The 27,611-nt window shown below is 41.0% G+C and overlaps 1 protein-coding gene across 6 annotated transcripts in view; it reads left to right on the top strand.

Moving 5' to 3' along the window:
• LOC115192316 (receptor-type tyrosine-protein phosphatase F-like) overlaps positions 1–27,611 on the top strand; it is a 435,047-nt gene that overhangs the window by 147,570 nt on the left and 259,866 nt on the right. For all 6 annotated transcript variants that reach the window (XM_029750668.1, XM_029750671.1, XM_029750670.1 and 3 more), the window contains exon 2: positions 5,935–6,129. In XM_029750668.1, the coding sequence (XP_029606528.1) occupies positions 6,027–6,129 (103 nt within the window). In that variant the 5' untranslated portion in view covers positions 5,935–6,026. The remainder of the gene's footprint in view (positions 1–5,934; positions 6,130–27,611) is intronic.

Genomic DNA, 27,611 nt, shown 5'->3' with positions numbered 1-27,611 from the left:
ATCCTCAGGTGGATCAGGACAAGATTCAGCCCCCTGAACAGCTTTCACAAGCGCTATAGAAGCTGCTGTGTAGGGGAGGCGCTCCCTTCTTTGAATGTGTGGGGTACCAAGTGCCTTTCCCAGCTGCTCCAGGAACACACCCCTCTTGTTCCACTTATCAGGCATCCAGGTAGGGTTGATCTTGTTCCATATCACGAAGGCATTGTATGAGGACACATCAATGATGTTATGGAAGATGACCAGGGGCCAGCTGGCAGTCATCCTCCTGCAGTTGTAAGTTCCAATCACCTTGTCCAGGTTGTCTACGCCTACTTTGTTGTGGTAGTCCAGGATGATGGCTGGCTTCCTGTCCTCCCGATCACTGGTCTCAGCAGTTGTCTGCAGCGTGCTCAGGAGGACCACCCGTCAAGAAACTAGAGTGGTGGTGGGGGTGAAGGCAAACTTTGATGAGACGGCCTCTCTCCCCCTTGTTGCGACGAGTGCAGGGGGGAGCTCAGGCTTGTTGTTTCTAACTGTGCCAACCATGCTGATCTTCCTCTTCAGGAGCTGCTGGCTGAGTTCAATCAGTAGCACACATAATCTCAATTTCTCTGTGTGTCTTTGTGTGTGTGTGTGTCTTTGTGTGACGTCCGTCAAAAGGAGTAGATCAAGATGCAGCGTGTTGAGTGCTCATGATAAATATTTATTTAAACTCAGAACACTAAAGCAAAACAACAAATAACAGAAACCGACCGTCACGTTCTGCAGGCTTTACAGAGCTGTGCAAAAACAAGATCCCACAACTGAAAGTGGAAAAAAAAACTACTTAAGTATGATCTCCAATTAGAGACAACGAGTACCAGCTGCCTCTAAATGGATAATACAAAAACTAGAACCTAACATAGAAATAGAAAACATAGAATAAACAGAAATACAAAATCTAGAATGTCCACCCAAATCACACCCTGACCTAACCAAAATAGAGAAAATAAACGGCAATCTAAGGTCAGGGCGTGACACTTTGTGTATGTCTTTGTGTGTGTGTGTGTGTGTGTGTGTGTGTGTGTGTGTATTTTTGTGTGTGTCTGTGTGTGTGGTTTACAAATGATGTTATAACCCTAAGACAATCTGCATACCCTGCTGGTGTACAGCTTTCATGGAAATATGAACAAAAGCGATGTTTCACTTTTTCTAATTTTGGGGTCACTAGGAAAAGTCATCAAATTTCAAGTTGAATAAATATCATTTAGGGGGTTTGCTTTGCTGTTAAACACATTGGCGAGTCATTTCTTACCCTGAAGACAACACAAGGGTCTAAGATGGTCACATCAAGGACTTTAGGGCTCCTGAGTGGTGCAGCAGTCTAAGGCACTGCATCACAGTGCTAGAGGTGTCACTACAGACCTGGGTTTGATCCTGGGCTGTATCACAACCAGGAGTCCCATAGGGCGGCGCACAATTGTCCGGGTTAGGGGAGCGTTTGGCCGGGGGGGCTTTACAAGTAGGCAGTCATTGTAAATAATAATTTGTCCTTAACTGCCTTGCCTAGTAAAATAAAAAGTATCATTTAGCTATTTGATTTTGAACTTTAAGACCCCTTTAGGTATAAAAAAAAATTACAGATTTGATTTGATGAAACATTGAATTTGACCTTATAAACCTCCACTTTAAGGGATTTGAATGATATAATAAATGAAGAGCAATGGTACTCTGTCAAATAATATTGACAGGATTAAACTAACCATTTACACAAAGGACCTCTTTTCCAGATATCACCCAACCTGTGTTATCTCTGAGGTATTTCATTTACATAAATGAATGGCCCAGATAGATACTGTATTTCAGGTATGGCTATGAAATGGCAACGCTGTCATAATCAGATATAGTGTGTATCAAAGTGCTAGCTTAAGTATGATGTATTGAAATATAAAGCACTGATACATTTATAGAGTACTAGGCTACTTTTCCTTTCAGCATTTGAGCAGTAGACAGATCCACTCTATGGGCCTACAGTAGAGATTTCTAATTAACAAACTGTTTGAAATGGTAACACTATCAGACATGAAGCAGTCAATTTGCAATATGGGGATTAAACAAGATTACAGATCAATCTAGCAACAATAATACAAGTTGCTGGTGGATGGATGAGTGGGTTTTAGAGCAGTCCAGTCTGGTTGAGGCTCTCTCTCTGTCTGTGTGTGTGTGTGTGTGTGTGTGTGTGTGTGTGTGTGTGTGTGTGTGTGTGTGTGTGTGTGTGTGTGTGTGTGTGTGTGTGTGTGTGTGTGTGTGCGCGTTTCTCTGTGTGTGTGTGTGTGTATGTGTGTGTGTGTGTGTGTGTATCATTTCCCTGAAATCCTTTAATGCACTCAAACAACATGTTGTCTGGAATTAGCGTACATGCACCATATGATCTAAGAATACATCATGTAGATGCATCACTTCATAGTTCACAGGTCAGACTGCCTGTCACATTAGTGAACAAACTTAAAGTAGCCTCCCACACACCATGCTATATCATGGCCTTACTGATGGTACTGTATAGAACAGAGAATGAATTATTTTCCACAGTCTTATACACTTTACACAAACACCAAACCAACAACTCATCACCCAGTCATTTACAATTAGAGTTTATGGTTTGCATGTGTGGGTAAGTGTGCTTGTTTCTCTCTAATTGTCACTGACAAATATCACTACTTTGTTTCAACCCCATAAAGATGGTTCTCTAAACCTGGTATGTGTTCATTAGGGCGCAACAATCCTGATCTTCATGTCATATGTTTTTAAAGTTGTTTGTTGAAGCCTCAAGGGAGGCTGATAATCTCCCAATAAGGCGCAGTCAGGCAATGTATGTTTCATGAGTCTGTTGGTTATTGAATCAATGAAGTTAGAAGTCTCAGATGTGAAAGCTCTGATGAAAGTGATGACTCTCTAGCTAGCTGTCACAGCGAGGAGGTCTCATACAGTGGCACCATCTTGTTTCGAGAGAGAGATGATTTGGGACAGCGAGTGCTGCTGATGTTGTTGATGCCGTGAGATGCTTTCAACCAAACTCTTTGAGATGAAGGCACAGGAAGACAGAGCAACTGAGCAAACGGCACGTCACAATTCTTGAAAACCGTCTCGTTTTTAAGTTTGAAAGATTTGTTTGTTCTGTAATTGAATTTTTTTTGCCTGCACGCTAAGAGGAGAGAGAGAGACGCTCACATGCAAGTCAACATCTTGTTTTTTGCCTTTTTATCTTTTCATTAACATGTTTATTATAAAGTTAAGAAGACAAATTATATGCAGTTAGTCAGGTTGCAAGTGGATGATGTAGGTCTACGCAATGTCAACCTCCTCAATGAAATGATACGTTTTCCGCAAAGATGACAACACTTTCTTCAAAATAATGGCTTAGGAGAGACAACACTTTCACCTCCCACTGTCTGTAATCTCCATGAATGGCAGCATTCATCCAAAGCACACACCCACTTTTGAGGAAAACATGTTTTCATTTTGTATTCATACTAAACAAAAATATAAATGTAACATGCAACAATTTCAAATATTTGACTGAGTAATGAAATCAGTCAATTGAAGGACCGAATATATGGATTTCACATTTCTGGGAATACAGACATGCATCTATTGGTCACAGATGCCTTAAAAAAAAGGTTGGGGCGTGGATCAGAAAATCATTCAGTATCTGGTGTGACCACCATTTGAATCATGCAGCGCGACACATCTCCTTCTCATGGAGTTGATCAGGCTGTTGATTGTGGCCTGTGGAATGTTGTCCCACAATTCAATGGCTGTGCGATGTTGCTAGATATTGGCAGGAACTGGAACACGCTGTCGTACAAAATCGATTAAGAGCATCCCAAACATGCTCAATGGGTGACATGCCTAGTGAGCATGCAGGCCGTGGAAGAAATGGGAAATAGTACACAATTCTAGCTTCAAGGAATTGTGTACAGATCCTTGCGACGTGGTGCCGTGCATTATCGTGCTGAAACATGAGGTGATGGTGGCAGATGAATTGCACGACAATGGGCCTCAGGATCTCGTCACCGTATATTGATAAAATGCAATTGTGTTCGTTGTCCATAGCTTATGCCTGCCTATACCATAACCCCATCGCCACCATGTGGCACTCTGTTCACAACGTTGACATCAGCAAACTGGTTGTGAGGCCAGTTGGACGTACTGCCAAATTCTGTGAAACGACGTTGGCGGCAGGCTTATGGTAGATATATTAACATTCAATTATCTGGCAAAAGCTCTGCTGGACATTCCTACAGTCAGCATGCCAATTGCACACTCCCTAAAAACATGAGACATCTGTGGCATTGTGTTATGTGACAAACTGCACATTTTAGAGTTTTTTTTATTGTCCCCAGCACCTGTGTAATGATCATGCTGTTTAATCAGCTTCTTGATATGCCACACCTGTCAGGAGGATGGATTATCTTGGCAAAGGAGAAATGCTCACTAACAGGGATGTAAACAAATTTGTGCACTACTTTTGAGAGAAATACAGGCTTGTAATGAGCCTGGAATAACCCTTGATACTACCGAGGCAGTAGTCCTTTCCGTTCACCACTGTTTTAATGTGGAGACATTAAGAATTGCTGTATGGGACTGGCATAGCAGTGGCACCAAAGCGATTTAGGGAAGATCTCAATTGCATACTCTTCGCACCTTCTCTCCTCCCTTCAGCTCCTTCTCAAAACCCATTGGTTAGAGGGCCCTCTCCTCTGATCTTTTCCTCCAATGGGTTTTGAGAAGGAGACGAGGAGAGAGGACACCAGAAGTTTGTAATTGAGATCTTCCCATAGAGTACGTTCCAAATGGCACTGTATTCCCTATTAAGTGCACTACTAGTAGTGCCCTATATAGGGAATAGGGTGCCATTTGGGTCATAGCCATGGTGTTTCACACCAAGGAGACTTAGCTTGGAGGAACAGGGTGTGTGTGTGGGGGGGGGGAACGTCCACTAAACCAACGTTTATAAGTTTGAGCAAAGCTAGCTCATTGAAATGACACAGTGGATTTGCTATTCAATATTCAGCTAATTCAGTTATTCAAGTTGAATGTAAAGGATTACGTTCTGTCAAATCCTTTTTGTCACTCTCCTCTATTTCTATTATTGTATTATTAATCCAATCCTTCAGACTATTGTGTGTATGAAAAACAACATTACCAAGTCATTGTTAAGGGTTAAACCTTCCCGACCGCCTCTGCCTTGGACAGGCTTCAAACAGAGATTGACTGTACCTATGGCAGTCTTGGCAGCGCAGCAGCCTTGTAGTTAATGTTTGGCTCTGTCTATCTGAAGAAAATGACATGAATGGCTTGCATAAGCGTGGTGCCTTTTTGTGATTTGCGGTCCATTTGTGAGAGGCAGGTGCTCAACAGTAATTATGCTGAAGATGACTAGTGAATGTGTGTGTGTGTTTGTGTGGGTGTGTGACGATTCCTGGCGGACCCAACAACCATGTGTTCCTCCAATGTGTTCAAATTTTGGAAAACACACACACAAAGTCTCTCCCTTACGGGCCTGTCACCGGTGGTCCCCAGAGTGTATCTGCTGTGTGGGTGTTTGTATCTAGGTTCCCCGGGGCCCCATTCTACATATTGTAGGAACCATTTAATGTATACGTTGTCTACCTTGTGTTTACCTATCTACATATGTAGTCCTATTTTAGTCTGGTCTATTGGATCATTTTTAACCAACGGTGAGACTGAGATCTGTGTAGCACAAGTAGTGGCCATTTGGACTATTTTACTGTGATATATTTTACTTGCAATGACTGTGATTGATTTGACTTGCAATGGCTGTGCTATGTGGTTGGTTGTGCTACGTATTTAGTTGAATGCGCAGATTGTAAGTCTCTACGGATAAGGCTTTCTACTAAATAACGAAATGAACATCCAATACTAACCCCATCTCTCTTCTGTCTCCTTTCCCAGCTGTCACTATGATTGTGTGAGCTCCTAGCCATCGAGCGGAGTGGGAGTGTCTGTAGGAGAACAGAGAGGAGAGGAGTGCCAACACCTGGACTATGGCGCCGCACCACCGGCGGGCAGAATATCCCCTCGCCAGGGGGGCCGTGCTTATCCTGCTCCTGGGCTGTCTGGCCCTGCCATCACCATCCCATGCAGACAGTGAGTAACACAATCATATCTATGATACCTCAATAGATATATGCTGTATATGCATAGTATTCTAATACTATTTCTGTGTACACACAGGGGCAGACTGGGACCAGAAATCAGTTCTGGAATTTGTAACACACTGGGCCATTTTTTTCCCTTGAGGCCCCCATAATTAGCCAGATAGTGATAATTTTGCACAAAAAACCCAAGTTAGACAGACCCACTACGCTAAAAATGGACCAGTCCTTCTAGCATTACCCCGAAATGCAGATGGTCAGTCTGCCCCTGGGTACACCAGAGACAAGTGTGCAGAGAGAAGTGTGCAGTGCTGTTTCACTAGAGATGTACCAGCTATGATTGCAATGTAACTAGCCAATGGAAATCATCCCAGTGGGGAAAGCTGGTTGAAATTACATCATCGTACGCAGACAGTCAGAAGCACCATGATATTACCTCCACATAGAACATTCTGCCTGTTATTGTACAGCATGGGGAGGTATTTTCCATAGACTATAGGAGCTGGTTTCCTAGACTATAGGGGCTGGTCCTGGACTAAAAAGCTTGCTCAATGAAGATTCGCCATAGATATATATTGTAGATGATTCTCTAATTCTCTTTCTGTGGATACCTTCACCTGAGATGCACCAGAGAGAAAAGTGCTGTTTTGTATGACCAGAGATTAACCAGTTATCCTTACCATTTCCCCCAACTAGCCGCAGCTCAAAAGGTCATCGGGCAAAGTTGAAATGACACTAGAACTGGCTGTAAACTGTTTGTAATCACATAATTTCAACCAGTTTTGCTTTCTGGTATTGCTCCTAAATCGTCCTGTAGTAGTATAGCTTTGCAGAGGTAATTTCCATAGACAAAGTCCTGTAGGCAATAGGCCTACATTATCAATTTGTAAACTGAGGATGTTAAGGAAACAATGCTGTGACACATTCAATTAATTAAATCCCTGCTTGAACTAAGTGTTCCGTTTGTTCACTCTTATATCTATCGCCTTCTAACCTAAACAGATTTTAGCTAGGTAATGATCCGTCCTGTTGTGATCCATCAGCAGTGCCAGACTCTGTGACATATCTGATCTCTCTCTGCTGTTTACACACATTGTTATCATGAGATGTTGTCTTGTTGAATCTTTTCAACCTCTCACTGCTTGTGAAACCAGTCAGATATCTTGACTTTAGACAGTGTGGAAACAGTGAGTCTTGAGAGCATCCCAGAACCCTTTCAGGTTTTCTTTTGTGTTCTGAGGAACGTTGTTTGTGCTCTGAAGGAAGACTCGCTAACTCTTTGTTCGTTCTGAGCCTTCTTCCTTAATGAATGAATGAATTCCAGTGATTCTATCAGAGTTTCTTTCAGACAGCCTTCTTAGCATTCTTGTTTTTCTAACCGCTCCTCAACCATCCAACGTTATTCTAATGGCACACAAGGCAGACAATGGTAGGGACTTTGCAAATAGAGACTATGCTTGAGACTGCGTTTAGAGCTCTCAAGTGCCAGACATAAAGAGGAATATGACTGCAATGTAACCCTGTCCTCTCTAGCCTAGCAACCTATCAGTTTAAACATTACAGCTAAACCCTGTCCTCTATTGCCTGTCAGCTTCTACGTTACAGTATTCAGTAGGCTGAAGTGTAATGATGCAGCAATGCATGAAACCCAGGCACTTATACTACCACACGTTACAGTGACTAGAGATCAGGCTACCCTTCCCCCAACCCCCCTGCCCATGGCTGATGGGTTGGAGCATTGTTAGCCTTGTAATATCAGCTGTTTCTCTCTCCAACTAACATTGTTGGTGTCCCCAGGGTGACTAAAGCATGGGTTGTCTTATTTGACTGACTTCTGAGCAGCATATTGCTCTACCATGCATGTCTTACACTTACAAGTTGAAATAGAAGATTGCATTATCGTAACTAACAAATGCATTAAGAAATAACTTTGTTAGGATTCTTGATTGATATATGTGAAGGTCAGGTCTGGGGTGAGGTAAAGTAGTTAGACAGCAAAGAGGGTGAACCCATGAACCAGACGAGCTAATGCAATCATGTTGTTTGGGTGTTTCCCATGAGAGTCCCATTTTAGTACTGCATGTACGCACACAGGCACACACACACCCACCCGCACCTGCACCCGCAGATCCACACACACACGCACATACAGGCACACGCACGACACTCACACACACACGCACACACACGCACACACACACACACACACACACACACACACGCGCACACACGCACACACAGGCACACGCGCGCACACACACACACACACACACACACACACACACACACACACACACACACACACACACCACAGTAATCTCATTACTGCACAGCATCCTAGGGGGGAGCAGTACTCTCTCTAATCGACGTGACATGCTTCACGTCAAATTTATGATGATTTTTAATAGAAGGAATTAATGAGACAGAAAATGTAATATTCCTGGCCGCTGTGTGTGTGTCTGCGTGTGTGTGTGTGTCAGGGAGGATGAGTGTCTGGGGGTAAATCCACTCACTGACAGTTCAGTTAGATACTCTGTGTGGTTGCACATCGAGGAGTAGAAAAAATGTTTTGTCGGCACAAAAATTGTTTATAGTTTTACGGGAGGACAGCTAGCAATGCGAGAAGGAGCTGAAGCTTAAAAATAGCTGGGGCTGCCAGAAAGAATGCATGCTTCTGTAGAGTGAAACCCTCTTACTGTACCTGAGATTAGGTTCGATTTACTGACACACACAGTAGCCTACACCATGATGTCACCAGTTATTGGACCAGCTAAACCTTGCCATAGCTGCAATATTGTTTGTACATTTCTTAGCTTGATAAAAGTACTAGTGATTGAGATTATCTTAAGTTTGTGATTAATTATGTGATTAGATACAGTTCTATCACCTTCTAATGTCAACTTGAACTCCAATCCCACTAGACAACCGCTATCTTCCCAATGCCATTAATTAGATTCCATGACTTTACGTCAGGACAAGCAAAGACACAACGGGATAGTTTGTTAAATAGCCTGTCCCATATTTGCTACATATGTTGAACATGCTTGCAGTCCACATTGTTCTAGTGCCGAGGTGTCAACGCAATCAGCCCACTCTAGTGTAGCCCTGAGACCGGTTTCTACATAGAACATCCTCCTATCAGGCTGCAAACGCTTTAACTCGATTTAATGGGTGGCCGCCGAACAAAAAACGTGAAGATATGCTTACTGTCTTAATAAAAGGCTGTGCTAGACCTAATGTACAGTATATTGCAGTCTGGACATGGACATGCCAAACGTAGTCAATATGCAAGATTAAATTCACTAGGTTATTGATAAGCCCTAAAAAGACTATAATTCTAATAAAAACAAAACAACAACTTGTTTTAAATAGGCAATGTTTAAATACAGTTACAGACACCATAATTGGTTCCCATTGGTGTATAATACAAACAAAGCAACTTAGACTATGGAGGGTTTTAAGCACATCCAAACTTTTCACAGGGGCTGCATAAAGATCTAATATAAAGAGGAAGAGAGAAAGGGGGATTGTCCATTTACTGTTATACTGCTCGCAAATGTTATGTTTTATAATAATCAAGGAATCATCTTAAAGATCATATTTGGACTTCTCCAGAAATAGCAGACAAAAATGTATTGCATTCGAGCCATGTATGTTCTCACCATGAACGGTGAATCTATCTAATTCATTTTTTGTTGTTGTTTAATTTGATTAAAATGCAATCAATCTATTTTTTAAACCAAAATGTCTAAGTACGATCAGGTCAGAACCATGATATCATAAATCTCTTCTCTCATTACATGCACTGTGTGCACACAGGCCTAATTATCTTTACATATAACAATTGCACGTTTATACAAAATAATAGGCTCCTGTTAATTGTATTGTTGCCTATGTGCGAGGCAGATAAAAATATAACATCTGCTGTTGATATGGCATTATAGGAGGACTGAATAGTTTGAAGGAGCTCGTCTTTGGTAATTGGACAAGGGGCGCTCTTTGAATATGGGGATGGATAGCCTACTTGTGAATAATGAAAAAGCATGAGTGCAAAGCCCTTTAAAAGCATTCTCAGTAGACCATTTAAACCCCTTTATTCATAGGCTACTTTTGGTCTTAATTAATGGGAGGGTAGGCTATGCTTGGTTTTTAATCAAATTAAACTTAATGGGGGGGAAACCAATAAATGTTATGTTTCTAAATATGAGATTCCCCGGTACAAAAGGCACATCTCTCCTTCCATGGGTACTGTGCTTCATGGCTGGACAGGCTGCACTTTCGCTCTCAAAATCCATGCCATTATCAACTGCTAAATATGTGTATATGATCGATAAACTGTGATTTGATTTTGATTTGATGTTACAAATTCTAGATTTTTGTCTTGGTGGCTAACGTTTCTTACCTGACTAATGTTAGCCAGCTAGCTAACATTAGCCACCTAGCCACGTAGGTAGAATTCATAACATATCATTGGTTTTGCAAATTCGTAACATATTGTACATTTTACAAATTTGTAATATATTGTACATTTTGCAAATTTGTAACGGATAATATCAATTGTAATTCATAACATAAGTTTAGACAAATTGGTGATGGACATCCACAAATGAATACATACAGTGAGGGAAAAAAGTATTTGATACCCTGCTGATTTTGTACGTTTGCCCACTGACAAAGAAATGATCAGTCTATAATTTTAATGGTAGGTTTATTTGAACAGTGAGGGACAGAATAACAACAACAAATATCCAGAAAAATGCATGTCAAAAATGTTATAAAATGATGTGCGGGAAATAATGAGGGAAATAATTATTTGACCCCTCTGCAAAACATGACTTAGTACTTGGTGGCAAAACCCTTGTTGGCAATCACAGAGGTCAGACGTTTCTTGTAGTTGGCCACCAGGTTTGCACACATCTCAGGAGGGATTTTGTCCCACTCCTCTTTGCAGATCTTCTCCAAGTCATTAAGGTTTCGAGGCTGACGTTTGGCAACTCGAACCTTCAGCTCCCTCCACAGATTTTCTATGGGATTAAGGTCGGGAGACTGGCTAGGCCACTCCAGGAGCCACTCCTTTGTTGCCTTGGCCGTGTGTTTTGGGTCATTGTCATGCTGGAATACCCATCCACGACCCATTTTCAATGCCCTGGCTGAGGGAAGGAGGTTCTCACCCAAGATTTGACGGTACATGGCCCCGTCCATCGTCCCTTTGATGCGGTGAAGTTGTCCTGTCCCCTTTGCAGAAAAACACCCCCAAAGCATAATGTTTCCAACTCCATGTTTGACGGTGGGGATGGTGTTCTTGGGGTCATAGGCAGCATTCCTCCTCCTCCAAACACGGCAAGTTGAGTTGATGCCAAAGAGCTCCATTTTGGTCTCATCTGACCACAACACTTTCACCCAGTTGTCCTCTGAATCATTCAGATGTTCATTGGCAAACTTCAGACGGGCATGTATATGTGCTTTCTTGAGCAGGGGGACCTTGTGGGCGCTGCAGAATTTCAGTCCTTTACGGCGTAGTGTGTTCCCAATTGTTTTCTTGGTGACTATGGTCCCAGCTGCCTTGAGATCATTGACAAGATCCTCCCGTGTAGTTCTGGGCTGATTCCTCACCGTTCTCATGATCATTGCAACTCCATGAGGTGAGATCTTGCATGGAGCCCCAGGCCGAGGGAGATTGACAGTTCTTTTGTGTTTTTTCCATTTGCGAATAATCGCACCAACTGTTGCCACCTTCTCACCAAGCTGCTTGGCGATGGTCTTGTAGCCCATTCCAGCCTTGTGTAGGTCTACAATCTTGTCCCTGACATCCTTGGAGAGCTCTTTGGTCTTGGCCATGGTGGAGGGTTTGGAATCTGATTGATTGCTTCTGTGGACAGGTGTCTTTTATACGGGTAACAAACTGAGATTAGGATTACTCCCTTTAAGAGTGTGCTCCTAATCTCAGCTCGTTACCTGTATAAAAGACACCTGTGAGCCAGAAATCTTTCTGATTGAGAGGGGGTCAAATACTTATTTCCCTCATTAAAATGCAAATCAATTTATAACATTTTTGACATATGTTTTTCTGGATTTTTGTTGTTGTTATTCTGTCTCTCACTGTTCAAATAAACCTACCATTAAAATTATAGACTGATCATTTCTTTGTCAGTGGGCAAACGTACAAAATCAGCAGGGGATCAAATACTTTTTTCCCTCACTGTACCATATCATACTAAATGGAGTATCTCAGATTTAATTACAGAATAATATGAAATGGTCTAAGAGCAGGTTACGGTTTGATGTAATCCACTTTCCTATCAGGTGAAATTACACAACAATGTGTTTATTGGGGCCATATATCTAGGTGATATTCGACTTGTAGATCAGGTCCATTGCCCTGTGTGTCCCAAATGGCACCATATTCCATATATAGTGTACTACTTTGCCAGTGCCATGAGGGTATAAAAGGAATGGGGTGCCATTTGGAATGCAGACATTTGGCTCAGATCAGTAGGATAGAAAATGTTGTGGTTCGCATTCGAAAACACTTCTGAAATGGAACCATTCAAATTTAAATGAATGAGATGACACCTATTCATTGAAATCTTTGTAATGCAATCTCTCGATCTGTCTCTTTGTATTGGCATATTGCACAACATTAACATGGCCAACAGGAACAGGAGAAAAGTTAAAGATATTGGGGTCATGTAAAAAATGGCACACTGACATTTTCCAGCCCCATGGCCAGGTTTGGAAATTGAACTGTCTAACATCAGCTCAATTGTGTTTTGAGGTGGGAGGGGTGGCAATATTTGAGGTTTGTCCTTAAAAACAAGCACAAAAGTGTCAATGCAGCGCTAATGGGACGTTTTAAAACCCACAAAAAGCAGTTTCTAATGGTAACGTAGTTGATAATGGCATGGATTTTGAGAGCAAAAGTGCAGCCTATCCAGCCACGAAGCACAGTGCCTATGGACGGAGAGATGTGCCTTCTGTGCCGGTGAATCTCATATTTAGAAACATGAAAAAATTATTGGTTTCCCCCCATTTTTTTTATTTAATTAAAAACCAAGCATAGCCTACCTCCCCCTTAATCAAGCCACAAGTAGCCTATGAATAAAGGGGTTTAAATGGTCTACTGAGAATGCTTTTAAAGGGCTTTGCACTCATGCTTTTTCATTATTCACATGTAGGCTATCCATCCCCATATTCAAAGAGCGCCCCTTGTCCAATTACCAAAGACAAGCTCCTCCAAACTATTCAGTCCTCCTATAATGCCATATCAACAGCAGATGTTATTTTGTATCTGCCTCGCACATAGGCAACAATACAATTAACAGGAGCATATTATTTTGTATAGACGTGTGAATGTTATGCATAAAGATAATTAGGCCTAAGTGTGCACTCATTGCCATGTAATGAGAGAAGAGATTTCTGATATCATGGTCTGAACAGGATGTGGTCATAGGCTGGGCCTACCATAGATATTGAACCCTCTGTATCCTCTGCATCTTACACGTGTATATTCTGTAGATAGGCCTAGATGTTACTGTTTAATTTCATCACGACCTACACTATTTGCTCCGTTTTTGATGATTGTAATCTTCTCCCTTCATTAATGATCATATCTACAGTATATCATCAGGCCTTATGCCTTTCTTTGTGGGCCTAGTTAGAAATATTGTTGTTTTAAAAATCGTTTTTTTTGTTTAATTTGATTAAAAACCAAATGTATTTCCTCCCAAGCGGTGCAGTTGGTCTAATGCACTGCATCGCAGTGCTAGAGGCGTCACTACAGATCTGGGTTTGATCCCAGGCTGGGTCTCAGCCGGCCGCAACCAGGATACCCATATGGCCCAGCGTCGTCCGGGTTAGGGGAGGGTTTGGCCGGCTGGAATGTCCTTGTCCCATCGCGCTCTAGCGACTCCTTGTGGCAGCCGGGCGCATGCACGTTGACTTCGGTCGCCAGCTGTACGGTGTTTCCTCCAACACATTGGTGCGGCTGGCTTCCGGGTTAAGCGAGCAGTGTGTCAAGAAGCGATGTGGCTTGGCGGGGTTGTGTTTAGGAGGACGGATGGCTCTCACCCTTGCCTCTCCCGAGTCCATACGGGAGATGCAGCGATGGGACAAGACTGTAACTACCAATTGGATATCATAAAAATGGGGTAAAAAAAATATATTTTCCTGCAGAAGTGCAAATATTATCTGTAAGATGGTTCCATGATGTTTATAAAACATTACATTTGCGAGCAGTATAACAGAAAATGGACAATCCTCTTTATATTGGATATTTATCCAGCTCCAGTGAAAAGTTTGGACTTGCGTAAAACCCTCCGTAGTGTAAGTCGCTTTGTTTGTATTATACGTCCATGGGGACCAATTATCGTGTCTGTAACTGCATTTAGACATAGGCTATTTAAAACATGTTGATGTTTTGTTTTTATTAGAATTATACACAGTCTATTAGGGCTTATTAATAGCCTAGTGAATTTAAGCTTGCTTATTGACTACATTTGTTATGTCCATGTCCACTGCAATATACATTAGGTCTACGGGAGCATTTTATTAAGCCAGTAAGCATATCTTCCAATTTTTTTCTTGCGGCCCCCATTAAATCGAGTAAAGGAGGAATTCTACGCCTTTGCAGCCTGATAGGAGGATGTTTTATGTAGAAACCGGTCTCTGGGGAACACTCAAGCGAATTACCGGCTGGGCTGATTGCATCAACGCCTTGGCGCTAGAACAATGTGGACTGCAAGCATGTTCAACATATGTAGCAAATATGGGACAGGCTATTTAACAAACTATCCCGTTGTGTCTTTGCTTGTGCTGACGTAAAGTCATGGAATCTAATTAATTGGGAAGATAGCAGTTGTCTAGTGGGATTGGAGTTGAAGTTGACATTAGAAGGTGATAGAACTGTATCTAATCACATAATTAATCACAAACTTAAGATAATCTCAATCACTAGTACTTTTATCAAGCTAAGAAATGTACAAACAATATTGCAGCTATGGCAAGGTTTAGCTGGTCCAATAACTGACGACATCATGGTGTAGGCTACTGTGTGTGTCAGTAAATCTAACCAAATCAAATTTTATTGCTCACATACACATGGTTAGCAGATGTTAATGCGAGTGTAGCGAAATGCTTGTGCTTCTAGTTCCGACTATGCAGTAAAATCTAAGAAGTAATCTAACAAATTCACAACAACTACCTTATACACACAAATACACACAAATGTAAAGGGATGAATAAGAATATGTACATATAAATATATGGATGAGCGATCGCGTGCGGCATAGGCAAGATGCAGTAGATGTTATAGAATACAGTATATACACATATGAGATGAGTAATGTAGGATATGTAAACATTATTAAAGTGGCGTTATTTAAAGTGACTAGTGATACCTTTATTAAGTCTGTTTATTTAAGTGGCCAGAGATTTGAGTCTGTATGTTGGCAGCAGCCTTTCTATGTTAGTGATGGCTGTTTAACATTCGGATGGCCTAGAGATAGAACCCAATCTCAGGTACAGTAAGAGGGTTTCTCTCAATGGAACCATGCATTCTTTCTGGCAGCCCCAGCTATTTTCAAGCTTCAGCTTCTTCAATTTATGTGCCGCAATGTTTTTTTGACTCTTCGATGTGCATCCACACAGAGTACCAAACTGTGAACTGTGAGTGAGTGGACTTACTCCCAGACGCTCATCCTCCCTAAAAACATGCACACATGCACACTCACGACATACACACGCCGCAGCCAGGAATATTCAATTTTCTGTTTAACTTATTCCTTCCATTAAATATCATCCTAAATGTCACATGAAGCATGACATGTGGATTGTTACCACATTAAAATATGTGACCGACCGCCTCGATTCGGTCATGTGCAGCACAATTTGAAAATGTTTTTTTTAATTTTTACAGTGGATAAAAATAGAGACTCAGAGCTAGAAAATGGTATATCATACACTGCAGTTGAGGAACAAAGGGAAAGTAATTGTTACCCCACTTTTAAGAAAATGGCCCTTGAATGTTTTGGTATACGTACCGGAGAGCTCTTCTTTGTCTACACCCATTCAGCATCATTCGCATCATCCTAAACCTTAGCCCCACCCATCTCTTTAAAGATTTAAATGTGAGGCCATGTGGTAAACACGTGCTATATCAAATAAAATGTACGTTTATTTGTCAGATGCACTCGATACAGAAGGTGTAAATGGTACAGTGATGTAGTTACTTGCATAGTAGCAATATCAAAAACAGAACTTGTCCAGATAAAAATATTTTATAAAGTTTGTATCATTATTAGATGATGCTTATCAGACACACTTGTCTAAATTGATGGTTCATATTAAGGAAATGCTATAACCCCCCCCCCCCCCCCCCCCCCCCCCAGCCATATCTAACTAAGTGGACGGGTCACTATTGTCTAGACATGTACACATGTTCATGAAATACAACAGATGGCCGTAATCACCCCCAGTCACACCTGGCTAATTTGATGGGTCATGTAATAATCCGGCCGAAGTGGAGTCTTTTGTTTAGACATGAAGCTAGGTAGATAGCTAAACAATGAACCGGAAAAATTCCAGCTCATACTACTACCAATACAAACATTGTCATCACTGTAGTATGAATTTGCAAGTGGCTAAAGCTAACAAACTAGGTTCAACATTAGGCTATAACTAGCAATGCAAATGGATTTCTGATTCGAATAATATTACTACACAGATCATACAGTTGAAGTCGGAAGTTTACATACACCTAGGTTGGAGTCATTAAAACTCATTTTTCAACCACTTACCTACTTTGTGCATGACACAAGTAATTTTTCCAACAATTTTTTACAGACAGATTATTTCATGTATAATTCCCTACATCACAATACCAGTGGGTCAGAAGTTTACAAACACTAAGTTGACTGTGCCTTTAAACAGCTTGGAAAATTCCAGAAAATGATGTCATGGCTTTAGAAGCTTCTGATAGGCTAATTGACATCATTTGAGTCAACTGGAGGTGTACCTGTGGATGCATTTCAAGGCCTACCTTCAAACTCAGTGCCTCTTTGCTTGACATCATGGGAAAATCTAAAGAAATCAGCCAAGACCTCAGAAAATAAATGTAGATCTCCACAAGTCTGGTTCATCCTTGGAAGCAATTTCCAGTTTTTGGAGAAATGTCCACTGGTCTGATGAAACAAAAATAGAACTGTTTGGCCATAATGACCATTGTTATGTTTGGAGGAAAAAGGGGGAGGCTTGAAAGTCGAAGAACACCATCCCAACCGTGAAGCACAGGGGTGGCAGCATCATGTTGTGGGGGTGCTTTGTTGCAGGAGGAACTGGTGCACAACACAAAATAGATGGCATCATGAGGGAGGGAAATTATGTGGATATATTGAAGCAACATCTCAAGACATTAGTCACAAAGTTAAAGCTTGGTCGCAAATGGGTCTTCCGAATGGACAATGACCCCAAGCATACTTCCAAAGTTGTGGCAAAATGGCCTAAGGACAACAAAGTCAAGGTATTGGAGTGGCCATCACAAAGCCCTGACCTCAATCCTATAGAAAATGTGTGGGCAGAACTGAAAAAGCGTGTGCGAGCAAGGAGGCCTACAAACCTGACTCAGTTACACCAGCTCTGTCAGGAGGAATGGGCCAAAATTCACCCAACTTAATGTGGGAAGCGGGTGGAAGGCTACCCGAAATGTTTGACCCAAGTTAAACAATGTAAAGGCAATGCTACCAAATACTAATTGAGTGTATGTAAACTTCTGACGCACTGGGAATGTATTGAAAGAAATAAAATCTGAAATAAATCATTCTCTGTACTATTTTTCAGACATTTCACATTCTTAAAATAAAGTGGTGATCCTAACTGACCTAAAACAGGGAATCTTTACTAGGACTAAATGTCAGGAATTATGAAAAACTGAGTTTAAATGTATTTGGCTAAGGTGTTTGTAAACTTCCAACTTCAACTGTACATTGCTAATCTAGGGACACATCATCATGAAACAGCATTCCCGGGGGGGAAATTATGGTTGAACTTGCTCTGAAACGTCGACACACAGACACTGTTAAGAACTAGCTAGCGAAGTAGATCTGAGAACATAATTAATTAGCTATGTAACTAGCTAGCGAGCATAGACTAACAATACTACTGGCTCCCTTAAGAGGAGATCTGCAATTGATACTAACAATCTATTAGCCCGATAATTAATTAAATTCTGACATTTCATCTGATGGTTTCTTTGAATCAGTACATTCAATGGGTTATTTGAATCAGTAACGTTACACCACACACACGATCTCTAGCCAGCTGAGAGTCAGTTAGACGTGCACCCCATACTGAATTGTCAAAAGCCCCACACCCTCGTTTTCCAGCTGAGCACACACTCAGCATTGCTACCTAATTAATAATAGATCTACTCACATGTCCAGGGCTTCTGGTTATCTTTTATATTCCAGTAGTGAGTGACTGTCCTGGTCAGGAAAGGTCTTTGTTGGTGGCATATGTAATTAGCACAACAAGCTTTGGCATGCCAAATGTGTGCTCAATGTGTCTGCTTCGGTGCCATCATTACATGAATGCGGGACACAACTGTTTTGCCAAAATGACTTCCACCAATCCCTGTGGCCTAGATGATTATAGTATCTATCAGGCTGCACACAGGGGCCTGAGAGCGATGCTGTTTTGTTATGTCAACAAGGTGAATATCTTTCACATGCTGATATTGTAGAGATGTGATGGAGACTGGAGAAGGCCTGGATTCAAAAAGTATTTGTTTTCTTTCAAATAATTGGAGCAATTTATTGAGACTGCTTAGATAGTCAGGTTTCTTCATGTGAACCTTTGGGACTATTCTATTTGTTTCATTACACCAGACAAGGTCAATCATACATAGCTGAATTATTTGAAAGAATAAAAATACTAATATCGCTGTGAGAAGCAATGAACAGGGTTCACAGGATGAAAGAAAGGAAACAAGATCGGTTGGAAAACAAAGCTTAATGTGCAATCAGTGAAAGCATTACCATGTTCATCTCTCAGTACCACAAGGATGACGCAAGTGAAGTTTAGTCTAATGCTGTAGGTTGGTTATCTTTGAATGCAGCAGGTAATCATTCTTAAAGTCATTACTTAATCTATCAAGTTTATGTATAAATATTTGTAAATGTATACGCTGACTGCACAAGCGGCAGGACTTCCGGTTTCACATTTTCCTGAAGAAAATATCCACTTTTTACTACATTCAGACCACAATAGGGCAACAATATGTAATTATACAGATATACTAATCACAACATTTCAACATTGCTCATCTGCATAATTTAAATCTAACATACATTTTTCATGAGATGAAGTCCACTTGATCAATAGTTATTGCTCTAGTATCCTATGGTGCAACTGGTACCAACGACATCTATCAATGACATCTTAGCATTAGCAAACAAATTAACACTGAGAGACATGGTTGTTGAATTCATCAATTTTCAGTCCAATGGACTTCCCCAAGTGAGAGCCTAAGCGAAAATGTTAACACAAAGTGTTTTATATATTTAACACAATACCATATGTATTTCATAACTCATTATTTTGAGGGAACATTTGCAGAAGCAGCAGCTACTCTTCCTAGGGTCCACAAAAAAACACAAAAGAAAGCAACAAAACACTGATACAGTGATAGACAAGGACAGTCACATACATTTAAAATACAAAGATATGCAGTGCATTCCGGAACTTTTCAGACTCCTTGACTTTTTCCACTTTTTGTTACGTTATAGCGTTACTATAAAATATATTAATTGTTATTTTTCCCTCATCAGTCTACACACAATACCCCATAATGACAAAGCAATACAGGTTTTTACATTTACATGAGTATTCACACCCTTTACTCAGTACTTTGTTGAAGCACCGTTGGGATCGATTACAGCCTTGAGTCTTCTTGGGTATGACGCTACAAGCTTGGCACACCTGTATTTGGGAAGTATATCCCATTCTACTCTGCAGATCCTCTCAAGCTCTGTCAGGTTGGATGAGGAGCGTCGCTGCACAGCTATTTTCACGTTTTTCCAGAGATTTTATATCGGGTTTAACTCCAGGCTCTGGCTGTGCCACTCAAAGACATTCAGAGACTTGTCCCAAAGCCACTCCTGCATTGTCTTGGCTGCGTGCTTAGGGTCATTGTCCAGTTGGAAGGTAAACCTTCGCCCCAGACTGAGGTCCTGAGCGCTCTGGAGCAGGTTTTCATCAAGGATCTCTCTGTATTTTGCTCCATTCATCTTTCCCTCGATCATGACTAGTCTTCCAGTCCCTGAAAAACATCCCCACAGCATGATGCTGCCACCACCATGTTTCACTGTATGGCTAGTGCCAGTTTTCTCCAGATGTGATGCTTCCTCCTATTGTGACGCTTGGTATTCAGGCGAAAGAGTTCAATCTTGGACCAGAGAATCTTGCTTTACATGACCTGAGAGTCCTTTAGGTGCTTTTGACAAACTCTAAGTGGGCTGTCATGTGCCTTTTTACTGAGGAGTGTCTTCCATCTGGCCACTCTACTACAAAGGCCTGATTGGTGGAGTGCTGCAGAGATGGTTGTCCTTCTGGAATGTTCTCCCATCTCCACAGAGGAACTTTGGAGCTCTGTCAGTGACCATCAGGTTCTTGGTCCCCTCCCTGACCATGGACCTTCTTCACTTATTGCTCAGTTTGGCCGGGTGGCCAGCACTAGGAAGAGTCTTGGTGGTTCCAAACATCTTCCATTTAAGAACGATGGAGGCCACTGTTCTTGGGGACCTTCAATGCTGCAGAAATCTTTTGGTACCCTTCCCCAGATCTGTGCCTCGACACAATCCTGTCTCGGTGCTCCACGGACAATTCCTTTGATCTCATGGCTTGATGTTTGCTCTCTCATGCACTGTCATCTGTGGGACCTTATACTGTATAGACAAATCATATCCAATCAATTGAATTTACCACAGGTGGACTCCAATCAAGTTGTAGAAATATCTCAAGGATGATCAATGGAATACAGGAATACACCTGAGCTCAATTTTGAATCTCATAGCAAAGGGTCTGAATACTTATGTAAATAAGGTATTTCTGATATTTATTTTTAATATGTTTGCTAAAATTTCTAAATGGCTGTATTCACTTTGTCATTATGGGGTATTGTGTGCAGATGGATGAGGGGAAAAAAATATTTAATCTATTTTAGAATTAGACTGTAACGTAATAAAATGTGGAAAAAGTCAAGGGGTCTAAATACTTTCCGAATGCACTGTACAAACAATACAACAACAAAAATTATACAAATAATATAAACAAAAAATAATGTGTGTTTCAAATAAATTACAAATTTTTTCTAAATTAGTCCAATATGTTACTTGGTCTTATTCTACCCGTTACTGAAATGGTTGCTCCAGTTTAGATGCTTTAGGTAGTCTGATAGGTCAGTTATCCTAACCTTGGCAGTTATTTTGGATACAGGTTTCAGGTGATTAGAAATTCTACAAATTGGCTATCCCCGCACTGACTGTATTCCAAAAGGAATTTCACATCACCTTGCAAGCATACTGTGATTTGAAGGCCTGTTTCAGGCCATTGTACTACAGTGTCTGAAAAGAATGTTTAGATTCACTCCTGAAGGTTGTACACCTGTGACCAGCATTCAGAATGAGTGCCAGAGTTATGAACATTGTGAGGAAACTACCTAAAGCAGGGCTCTCCAACCCTGTTCCTGAAGAGCAACAGTCATGTCGTTGTTCTGCTCCAATCCTATTCTAGCGCACCTGATTATAATAACTAGCTGGTCGATAGGATGGATCAGGTAAATTACAAATGATGTTGGAGTAAAAAGAGTTTGAGAATCCTGACCTAAAGCATTTAAACTGGAACAAATATTTCAGTAACTGGTGCAATAAATATAACTAAATGATTGGATTAGTTTAGAAACATGTATGTTATTTATCAAATCAAAGCATATTTATCTTTGTGTAGCATAAGATCAATCAATCAATGAACATGCACAAACATAGATATTGAAACAAACAATTTTTTTTTTAATCAGCCTGCAGTAGAGCATGCATGATGGGCATGGTTTGGGTCAAACTTATTTCTATGAGTTTCAGGTTCCTGTACTACGGTAAAACTAGGCCCTCAAAATAAGGCCTAATGAAATGTGACTTGTTTCAGGAAAATTGGCTTATGTCGCGTGTCACTACTTCACAGGAGAGCCATTTGAACGTACATTTTTTTGAAAATGAAAATGTGTTTTTTGGCAGAAATGCCATCTTGAACATGTGAACTTTCATGTGCCTTAATAACAAATGTGTGTGCCATCTGTAAATACGAATACAACTGTTAAATTACGAGCCTAGTTGGTTTAGCCACAGAAAAAGCCAGCAACCTTCCCGCTAGCCATGATTGCTTGAGATAATGAGTGGGCTGGACATGCCGAAAGATGAGTTCGGATTGGTCTGCCGCGTAGCGTGGCTCTGTCTATTTGAGCTGGTCAGTATATGTAGGTAAACCTGTTTAACACAGCTTTTTTTATATTGCGTATTAGAATTGCATAAGTGTTGCTCTCCACTTTCTGGAGGACCGAGTTTTGAAATCAGTGGAATATGATAGTTAAGGAGATGGAGAAAACACCTGTCTCCGGATTACATCTTCAAACTAAGGGCAACCATGGCATCCGTGACAGAGAGGAGCATCCATCCATGTATAGGGGTAAGATAGTCTAACTAGCTACATTTTTTATAGCAACCTGGTTGGTTAGCTACCTGCAGATTCATGCAGGGTAGTAAGGTCATGAGTTGGGATTATGGTTAATTGTTTGTTTAGCTAGCTAGCTACATGTCTTAACAAAATATTCCACTATGCAAGTATCCATTTCAATGGAATGTTCACGTAGCTGGTAAATTCGCTTTGGCTATCTACTCTGATTTCAGTGCACTCTCGTCTAAGTGTGCCAGATCGCAGAATTACAGACAAATTTACAAACGCTCAACACACATTGAATATGACCTGTGTCAGTAAACGTTGGCAAAAAAGGAGTAAATTGTTGCCAGCAGCAAATTTGCAGTCACCAATGCTCTGGATAACATAAAAACAGCCTAACCAGCTCTGCTATGGTGAGTAAAATGATTAGAGTGAGCTAGAAGTAGATAGCAAGCTAGCCAACGTTAGCCAGTTAGTTTGGGTGCTTGACTGTTGTTGATAGGACAGAATGCTTAAAGACCCTTAAAGAGATGGCTGGGGCTAAAGCTTAAGAGGGTGTGAACGATGCTGAATTGGGTGAAGACAATGAAGAGCTCTCCAGTTGGTGTACCAAAACATTCAAAGGCCATTTTCTCAAAAGGGAGGTTACAAGTTTATCAACTTTCAAAGCAGAATTACTTTCCCATTGTTCCTCAACTGTAGTGTATGATCATGGTTGGGTAGATTACTTTTTACATGTATTTCATTAGTTACTAGTTACCTCTCCAAAATTGTAATCAGTAATGTAACTTTTGGATTACCCAAACTCAATAACATAATATGATTACATTCAGTTACTTTTAAATTACTTTCCGCTTAAGAGACATTAGAAGAAGACACACATGTATGTTACCAATTGAATGGCATCTATTGCAGGATAAGTCAATGTTAATGTTTACATAGCTGGCCATATATGGATGTTCAATTTCACTTTATGGGTTGGTTATGTAGGCTTCTTCTAACCCATCACTTTCTACTACATATAATAATACTATGAAATGATATCTTTACATTAAAATCCAAAGTCTATCAGAATTCCAGTCATTGCAATAAATGTTACACCCCTTGATCTTCAAAAATAGGACTTGGAAATATGGAAGTATATATTTAAACAAATTGTTATACCTGAGCATAACCCCAAAACAAAATACTTATTAGCCAGACCTACTCTGTTGTTTATGATTTTGTTGTCATGGGGAACTGATTGGGCTCATTGTTTTGAGTTGAAAAAGTGCTATATACATGTGAAAAATGAATGCTTTTTACTATAGACCTATTGTTTACCTTTGGTAAAACACTTTGGCATCTTGATAATATGCAGCTGTTTAAAGGGCAAATACACAGATTAAACGACAACAAAACGGTCGCCCTCCTCTGTTTTGGTAAAAAGCTGAGGCATGAGCCTGGAGAAATGTAACCACTTTCAGATTAATAGACAGAGCTATAGATGTGAGGACTGACCATCCATGATATCAAAATTATTGTTTTAATCATGTTATGAGGCTATATAGTGTTTGTTTACATTTACAATGTTGACAGACATAGGAGAAAACAAGCTAATATTTTGGGTTCTCATGGAGTGTGACAGTTGAACTAAGCTCATGAGGCATTTCTAAGTTATATTCTTCAAGAATCAATGGTCAATGGATATATATATATATATATATATATATATATATATATATATAGACATAAAATGTGTATATATATATATGTTATAATGTATATAGTCTACTGTTCAAGCACATTTTATGTCTGTTAAAATAACATTAAATTGATCAGAAATACAGTGTAGACAATGTTAATGTTGTAAATGACTATTGTAGCTGGAAACGGCGGATTTGTAATGATATATCTACATAGGCGTTCAGAGGCCCATTATCAGCAACCATCTCTCCTGTGTTCCAATGGCATGTTGTGTTAGCTAACCCAAGTTTATAATTTTAAAAGGCTAATTGATCATTAGAAAACACTTTTGCAATTATGTTATCAAAGCTGAAAACTGTTGTGACGTTTAAAGAAGCAATACAACTGGCCATCTTTAGACTAGTTGAGTATCTGGAGCATCAGCATTTGTGGGTTCGATTACAGGCTCAAAATGGCCAGAAACAAAGACTTTTCTTCTGAAACTCTTCAGTCTATTTTTGTTCTAAGAAATGAAGGCTATTCCATATGAGAAATTGCCAATAAACTGAAAATATCGTACAACGCTGTCTACTACTCCCTTCACAGAACAGCGCAAACTGGCTCTAATCAAAATAGAAAGAGGAGTGGGAGGCCACAGTGCACAACTAAGCAAGAGGACAAGTACTTTAGGGTGCCTAGTTTGAGAAAGACCCCTCACAAGTACTCAACTGGCAGCTTCATTAAATAGTACCCACAAAACACCAGTCTCAACATCAACAGTGAAGAGGCGACTCCGGGATGCTGGCCTTCTAGGCAGAGTTTCAAAGAAAAAGCCATATCTCAAAAAGCTATATCTGCAAACTGGCTCAAATTAAGATCCTACATCTGTACTTTTGGCCAAAGACTTTCAATCATTTGAAGGGCTTCTTGCTCACTAACACTGTCCCTGTACCAGCGAATTTTAGCAGTGCAAATATTAAAGCAGGTCCTTGTCTGGTCTTCAGTTCTGAAGCCAGGGGTTGGAGAAACGATTGGATTTTCTCTTCTACAGTACAGTGCTGCTGCAACCCCTAGACACAGTGTCATAGAGACACAGACCCCAATGTGTTAATATTTGTGACTTTTCTCTCTCCGCCCACCCCATCTTCTAGACCTCTTCTGCGCCATCGCGCAGCAGACAAATTATGTGAAGTCTTTGTGCTTGCTGCTCCCACGGGTCATGTTTGCTTGATTATCTGCATAATATAATCTATTTTTTTTCTCTTTCTCTTGTCTCCTTTTCCCTTCACCTTTCAAGTCATTGTGTGGTACTTATCCCCGACTTGTGTGGATGGGAGGTAGTTTTCAGGGCCGCAAACAGAGAACAGAGCAGAGAAGAATAATGTATTATTTATCGGAACAAACATGAATGCCTGTGTTGCTATTGCATTCAGGCTCTTTCCAAATGTAGGTTTTTCAGATTATTGAATTTCTCACACACTGACTGATACTTTTCTGCATTCAGACAGTCTTTTTTCAAGGACTGGAGGAGAAGGTTCTACTATTAAAGCTACAATTGAGCCGACTGATAGCTAGCTGTTAGCTGCTTCATTGCTCAACAAGTGAGAGGCATTACGCAGACACTATGACAGCTCTCTTGTCATTCCTAGCTCTGCTAGGCCAACACAGACATAGAAAACCTGTTCAATAAATCAAAATATATCTAATGACTGATAGGATCTCCTCTCCCCTCCCTTCCTTCCTCCCCTACTTCCTCTCCCTCCCCTAATTCTCCTCCCACCTCTCCATTCTCTGCCCATGCCTGACTGAGCATGTTTGGTTGAGAAAAGGTCCCCCTGTAGCCATGGGGAGGAGGTGATGGAACAGAATCGACTGTGGTTGCAGGGATCAAACTGCAGAGAGAAAATCTTCTGTTGGCCTTTCTGACACTCTGGAGGAGACAAGACTAAAGGCTTAGAGTAGCAGACATGTGGAGCGAGGAGAGGAAGAGGGAGGAGGAGAGGTGGGGAGGGAGGAGGAGGAGAGGGGGCGGAGAAAAGGAGAAGGAGGAGGTGGTGGACAAGGTATAGAGCGAGATCCCATAAGATTACTATTAGATTTGGTGTCTACTGTTGATACAGAGGCTAATTGACTAAGAATGTGAATTGATTCGCTCTGTATTGAAATATAACTGTATCTATATCAATCTTACCACTTCTAGTCTAAAGCTGCTGTGTCTGTGTCCCACAAAGCACCCTATTCCCTATGCCCTACTACTTTTGACCAGGGAAAAGGGTACAATTTAGGATGCACACTGTGGCTCTGATGCTATTAAAAGGCTACAGTGTGACACAGGAAGGAAGCGACCGGTACTGCATCCTAAATGGCACGCTATTAACCAGTGCCCTACATTTGACCACCTCTGGTTAAAATAGTGCACTATATACGGAATATGGTGCCATTTGGGACTCAGATGGAGAGGCGATGTCTGTCGACTCTTGCTTGTTTCTTCTTTTGGTCCTTCGGTTGTTTGGTTGTTTGGATTGTATATCAAAGATCCATTAAAGATGGGATTTATTTTCAGATCAAAAGCATAATTTGAACATGTTGAAGGCATTATCGGATGGATACATAATGCATATTTGCATATTTGTTTGTTTTTGCGTGTGTGTGTGTGTGTGAGCCTTGGTGTGGGTGTGTTTGTTTGTTTATTTGTGTGTGTGTGTGTGTGTCTTCAAGTATATAATTCAGTTTAAATTATGCCAGTGTTTATCAGTTGTTCATCTCCCAAACCAACAAAGCATGGCAGCTAACGTGCCAGGGATAAACAAACACACAGTGCTGCCAGAGCAGTCAAGAGAGAGCCAAGCAGTAATACACCACTAATTGGAGAGTGTACACAGCAAACATGACCCCATTGGCCCCATGTGGGTATTCTGTGAGCAAGTTGGGGACAGGCTAGCAAGCCAACACAGGCAAGCCCACACCAGCCCAACGCGGGCTAGCCCACACCAGACCAACGCGGGCTAGCCCACACCAGACCAACGCGGGCTAGCCCACACCAGACCAACGCGGGCTAGCCCACACCAGACCAACGCGGGCTAGCCCACA

Source organism: Salmo trutta, chromosome 4 (assembly GCF_901001165.1).
Source record: "Salmo trutta chromosome 4, fSalTru1.1, whole genome shotgun sequence".
Taxonomy (NCBI): domain Eukaryota; kingdom Metazoa; phylum Chordata; class Actinopteri; order Salmoniformes; family Salmonidae; genus Salmo; species Salmo trutta.
This window is presented reverse-complemented; position numbering and strand designations above follow the sequence as displayed.